The sequence below is a fragment of the Apodemus sylvaticus genome, chromosome 3, assembly GCF_947179515.1.
Source record: "Apodemus sylvaticus chromosome 3, mApoSyl1.1, whole genome shotgun sequence".
In the NCBI taxonomy this organism is placed as follows: domain Eukaryota; kingdom Metazoa; phylum Chordata; class Mammalia; order Rodentia; family Muridae; genus Apodemus; species Apodemus sylvaticus.
This window is the reverse complement of record NC_067474.1, coordinates 103665597-103671918: the sequence shown is the minus strand read 5'-3', so window position 1 is coordinate 103671918 and position 6322 is coordinate 103665597. Positions and strand designations below refer to the sequence as shown.

General features: G+C 39.1%; 1 protein-coding gene across 1 annotated transcript; it reads right to left on the bottom strand.

Annotated features, from left to right (window-relative positions):
* Positions 1 to 4131: 4131 nt before the first annotated feature.
* LOC127679981 (Kruppel-like factor 18) lies at positions 4132 to 5826 on the bottom strand. The gene has a single exon (XM_052175542.1). The coding sequence runs from the start codon at positions 5824 to 5826 to the stop codon at positions 4132 to 4134; it is 1695 nt and encodes a 564-aa protein (XP_052031502.1).
* Positions 5827 to 6322: the final 496 nt, after the last annotated feature.

The following is a 6322-nucleotide window of genomic DNA, read 5'->3' as shown; positions in this document are numbered from 1 at the left end:
AACTCAGACTCAAAAGGTGAATCATGGTATGTACTCACTAATAAGTGGATATTAACCTAGAAAACTGGAATACCCAAGACATAATCCCCACATCAAATGAGGTACAAGAAGAAAGGAGGAGTGGCCCCTGGTTCTGGAAAGACTCAGTGAAACATTATTCAGCAAAACCAGAACCGGGAAGTGGGAAGGGGTGGGTGGGAGGACAGGGGAAGAGAAGGGGGTTTGCGGGACTTTCGGGGAGTGGGGGGGCTAGAAAAGGGGAAATCATTTGAAATGTAAATAAATTATATCGAATAAAAAAATGAAAAAAAAAGAAGACTATTGTGTGGGGGTTTTATTTTTTGGTTTTATGTGTGTGTGTGTGTGTGTGTTGAATTTTATCTTGACAATTTGCAGAATGTGTTTAATAGCTGTAACATATTCTCTTTTTAGTATTTGTTTTTGTTTTGATGTACAACATCAGTACATCATTTATTACTCCTTTTTCTTTCCTTCCTCAAATCTCTCTCATATATATTTTATCTCTTTCGAATTTACGTCCTCTTTTATTACATTAAGTGTTGCTACACACAGACATATGTATGTGTATGTTTGTGTGTGTGTGTGTTTGTGTATATATATATATACATATATATATATATATTAATATATATATCCTGTTTGACCTGTGTGTTACTTTTATATGTTTTAGAAAATGAATATTTCATCATTTACTGTTTTTTTTTTACATACAAGAGTGATTTGTCTGTGTTAATGTGTGTATACTACATGCATTCAATGCCCAAGAAAGCTACAAGAGGGCTTTGGATTGCTTTGAACGGTAGATACAGGGGATAATGAGACATCCTATGCATTCTAGGAACAAACTCTATTCTTCTGCAAGAGCAGCAAATTCTCATAACCAGTGAACCATCTCTCTCTCCCTAGGTTTAAGAGTTTTCTTCTCAGGTGTTTACTGTCTTCTTTTTTTTTTCCTTTTTTTTGGGGGGATATAAGTTTATGTTACCTGCAAATAGATATTATTTGACTTCTTCCCTCTTATTGTATTCCCTGTATCTCTTTTTCTTGCTTTATTACTCTAGCTAAGATTTGAAACTTTATATTTAACAGACTTAAGAGTTTTGATATCTAGGAGCTCCTCAGGACTGGACCACCAACCAAAGAGTACACATGGAGGATCCCATGGCTCTGCCCACATAAGTGGCAGAAGATGGCCTTGTTGGACATAAGTGGAAGAAACAGCCCTTGTGCCTGAGAGATTTCATGCCCTAATATAGGGGAATGCCAGGGTAGAAAGGCAGTAGTGGGTGTGTGGGTGGTGGAGATGCAGGAGGAGGGATGGGAGAGGGGTTCCAGAGAGGAGACCTGGAAAGGGGATGACATTTGAAATGTAAATAAAGAAAATATCCAGTGGAGGAAAAAAATGTTGTTGATATCATTACAAGACCAAATTCCTCTCTGTGACATCAAGTCTCTGTAGCTGCATTGTTGGAATCACTTGTTCCCATCAAACCTATTCTGTTAGCCTGGCAGTTCTGGACAGGACACTAATATCTCTTATCTCAATGGCTTTGCATGTTCTGTTATTGTTGCTGTTGCCTGTTTTTTCATTAATTGCTTAAAGACTATATGGTGTTTTCCATCTACTATTACTAATAAATAATTACAATCTTTTTTCATGTATAATTTGACAATCATTCATACCATTGTACTGTCAGAATTTCATGTAATTCTTTAACTTCAATGAATTTAGGGATATATTTTATTTATTTTAATAGAGAAATTTAATAAATAAGTTATTAAATAAAAATAAATATTCAAGTAAGAAAACTCATCACAGATATAACAGCACTTTTATTAATTGCCTTATAATTAAAATACATTGAACTACACATATTTAAATTTTCATAATATACTTCATACTTTAAAACATTTTTAAATCTAAATATATTTTTAAGATATTCTTTTCCTCCTCTAACTCCTTCCAGATTCTATTCCTGTTCCTACCCACCCAACTTTTAAGTTCCTTCTCCAAAGAAAAAACAAAAAAATTAATGCACACACACACCAAAAAAAATCAAAAGCATCAAAAAAAAAAAACAAAACAAAGAAAACTAACCTGTAATTTAAAAAAAAAAAAAGCACACATGCAAAATAACATGTAACCCATTTTTGGTAAGTCACCTACTTCTGAACATGAGGCCTTCCCTGTAGTGCTTGATCTGTCTGGTGAGACTCCACTGAAGAAAACAGATTGACCTCTTTTAGTGTGTCTAAATGAAATTTCAGTTGCTAACTTTTTCTCAGTAGTTAGATTTCCATTTATTTATTTATCAGTTTGGCAGTTCGTCTGAAAATTGGACATAGTAGTACCTGAGGACCCAGATATAACACTCGTGGGCCTATACCCAGAAATTGCTCCAACATGTAATAAGGACACATGCTCCACTAGGTTCATAGCAGGTTTATTTATAACAGACAGAAGCTGGAAAGAGGCAGGATGTCCCTCAAGATAGGACTGGATACAGAAAATGTGGTACCTTTAACAATGGAGTACTACTTAGCTATTAAATCAATGTCTTCATGAAATTCTTAGGCAAACAGATGGAGCTAGAAAATAACATTCTGAGTGACTTAAACCAGTCAATCACTAAAGAACACATATGGTATGCTCACTGATAAGTGAATATTGCCCCAGAAGGCAGGAATACCCAAGATATAATAGAGACCACATGAAATTCAAGAAGAAGGAAAACCAAAGTGTGGACACTTTGGTCCTTCTTAAAAGGGGTACAAAATACCTATGGGAGGAAATACAGAGACAGTGTGTAGCAGATTGAAGGAAAACCATCCAGAGACTGCAATACCTGGGGATCCATTCAATATACAATTACCAAACCCAGACACTATTGTGGATGCCAAGAAGTTCTAGCTGACAGGAGCCTGATATAGTTGTCTTCTGAGGGGTTCTGCCAGTGCCTGCCAAATACAGTGTGGATGCTCTTATCCTACCATTGAACTGAGCACAGGCTTCCCAATGGAGGAGCTAGAGAAAGGACACTAGGAGCTGATGGGGTTTACAGCCCCATAGGATGAACAACAACAAGAACAAATCAGGACTCCCCGAGCTCCTAGGGATTTAGCCACCAACCACAGAGTACACAGGAGGGACCCATGGCCCCAGTTGCATATGTAGCAGAGGATGGGGTTGTCAGGTGTCAATGAGAGGAAAAGTCCTTGCACATGTGGAAAAGTGAGGGAAAAAGAGGGAAAAAGTGGAAAGGGGATAACATTAGAAATGTAAATAAAGTAAATATCTAATAAAAATTTAAACAATAAATACAAAAGAAAAACAAAAAGTCTCACAGGCCCAGCCACTGCTCTATCTGATGGAGTCAATTTCTGGTTTGTTGTTTTGTCCTCTGGAATGTGTAAAATGGAGCATTACCCAGAATATAGTCTATCTTTAGGATTTTCAAGTTGGGTGGAGGAAAGTTGTGTGTTTGTTTTGTTTTTGTATTTGCCATTGTATATGATGATACATGAGTGTGGTTTTAATTTGAGATTTTGCATTGGGCAAGCACAATGACTCTTCTTCACTTGTCTGAATTCACCTAAATTTCTTCAGTGAAATATCTCCACATCTAGTTCAATTGGACTGTTGGATTTTCATAATATTGAGATTTTTCACTTCCTTTGTCACACATGTGTTTTGTGAATATTTAAGTTGGAGGCAGCATGTTTATCACTTTTAGTGATTTTCAAGCAAACATTTTTTGAACACACTGAAGTTATTATGTCTTCCTATTATGAACATGGCATTTGATTTCAAATTCAGGAATGTGAACTGAGACAATGAAAAGTTTCCTACTTTTTAAAGTATTTATAATTTTATGTTTAATTGATAATAAAATTTCAGTGTATACAATTTTGATTCAGGCTAGCTACAGGTTTGTCATTACATCTCTGCTTTCCTTGAAAAAAAAATCTGCTGGGAATATTTGAGTGAGTCCATTGCTGGGGCCCACTATTATCCCCAAAGTACTTGATTAGTGGTCAGGTATGGAGACTGAGAAGAAGGAAGAAATATGTTAGTGTAATATGATATGGTATGGGGAGAGGAGTGGGCATTCAGGTTGCAGTGGTGGGTGATGTTTGAAAATGGATCCTCTGATGCTTTTTGAGATAATCTGGTCTGGAATAGCTTTTTTTGCACATGTCACAGGGGTAGGGCCTCTCCCCACTGTGCTTTTGCTTGTGTCTCTTGAGATCTCCTGAGCGGAAGAATTTCCATTTGCACCCAGGCTCATCACAGGCATAATCCTTCTGACCTGTGTGTTTCTTCATGTGGTTTTTGAGGTGGTTAGACTTTTTGTATGATTTCTGGCAATCCTTGTAGGTACAGGAGAAGCTCTTCAAAGGATGAGGGTTCTTCCGGGACACTGGGCTCTTGGTCTTGGTGTCTGACTTCATCTGTGGACGTTGTACCTGGACCAAACTGGAAGCTGAAGAATTTTCCTGAGGTTGTCTTTGGAACAAAGGGGAACTTGAAGGATAAGAGTTTTCATCCACATATGAGGCTTGGGGACTAAATGAAGTCACCTGCCAATCAAGGCTTCCTTCCAGATTGGGTGTTCCATTCTGACTTGGGCAGACATTTTCATCAAAAGAGGTTTTTATCTGACCCAAATAGAATATCTCTTCAGAACTGGGACTTGTCTCTGAATGGCTAGCCAGGTTCTCTTCTGGACTGGATGTTGTCCTCTGAGACCCATGAAAAGTGGTGTCAAAACTGGAAGTCTCTTTCTGAAACTCATAGAAAGCCTGGCCAGCAAATGAAGTTGATACCTGGTGATTCACAATCAAATCCTGGTCACATCTGTACCCTGATGTCTGATACCCAGAGAAGGAGTGCTCACAACTGAGGAGATTCTCCTGATCTTTGAAGACATTCTGAACACTGAAGGATTTTATTTGGTCATTTGTTTGGTCACAGTTAATTCTCATCTGAGGCTCAGAGAAAACCTGGTTTCCATTTGGCAGTATTATCTGATTTCCATAGTATTCATTGTCAGCTACGGGGCTCTCCTGGTGATTCCCAAAACAATTCTGTTCAGAAAAGGATGTTATGATTTGATTGGGATAAAGGGCCTGTGTATAACTGGGTGATGTCATCTGATTCTCATAGAGAGTCAGATGCCCTCCATTCCTTGGTGTCACCTGATTGTAGTTGGTCTGGTTACCATGGAAAGGCATCTCATGTTCACCACTGAAAATCTGGTCATGTTTAGAAGCAAGGGAGTGATCTACATTTGGGTCCTGGAGAGCATGACTTCCAGAAAGCACCTTTTGATAATTACCAAAGTTAATCCTGGGATTCAAACACATGTCTGTATTTGTGAACAAGAGAGTCTTGTCAGAGTTCAGTGTCCTCTTCCAGTAGCCTTCATTGTAGAGAGTATCCCTGGTGTCGAGTACTGCTCTCTTCTGGGAATGAGAGAGGCATGTCTTCGGGGTGCTGTTGAGCTGCATGTGCTGAGGGCCTGCAGGGGAGATTTTCTGCTCAGCAGACACAACTTGCTGGTACCAAAAAGAGGTCTCACTTGGCTCTCCAAACAGGAAATCATTGGCTTCTCCCAGGTGTGCTGTTGAACTCAGAGTACAGGCTGCATCTTGGTTGCTACAGGATGTTGATGCTATCACTGTTTGTTTCCAGGTAGGCATATCTGAGCTCTGACCTGAAATAAGCTGGCTGGACTCCATAGGGGAAGGTTGGGTATTCCAGGATCCTGGCTGGGAAGCAACTGTGTTTTCTGCCATCTTCATATAGGCTTCACAGAAGGTGTAGGAACTCTCCATGTTCTTACACTGTTGGGAAAAGGAGAACACTGGGCTGAACTAGATATGCCACTGTGAGAGCTTAAAGTCCTTGAGAATACACACATTCAGTGGACAGACAGAAGTTACGTTGTAGAAAGAAGGCTGAAAATGTGTGCTGGATGCCAGGGCTTCACACGTTCTTTGGTTCTGATGAATGTGGAATGGTCAAGTAAAATTCAACTCTATTGCTCTGGGGTCTCCTTGTGTAAAGCTCATCCTGAGGTGGTCAGAAGTTATGATTCTGTGATTTGGTAGGCCATACCTTTCAGTGGGTAGGGCCTCATATCTAGAGAGCTTGTTTAAACATTTCATCCCAGGCTCATAGAACTCAGAAGGTGCTCCCAGCTAACCAGCCTCTTAGGTTCTTGTGTGTTAGCTTGCCTACTACCATTTACTTAATGGCCAATGCGCACCTTCAATATTGTACTCATCCATCTTGGAA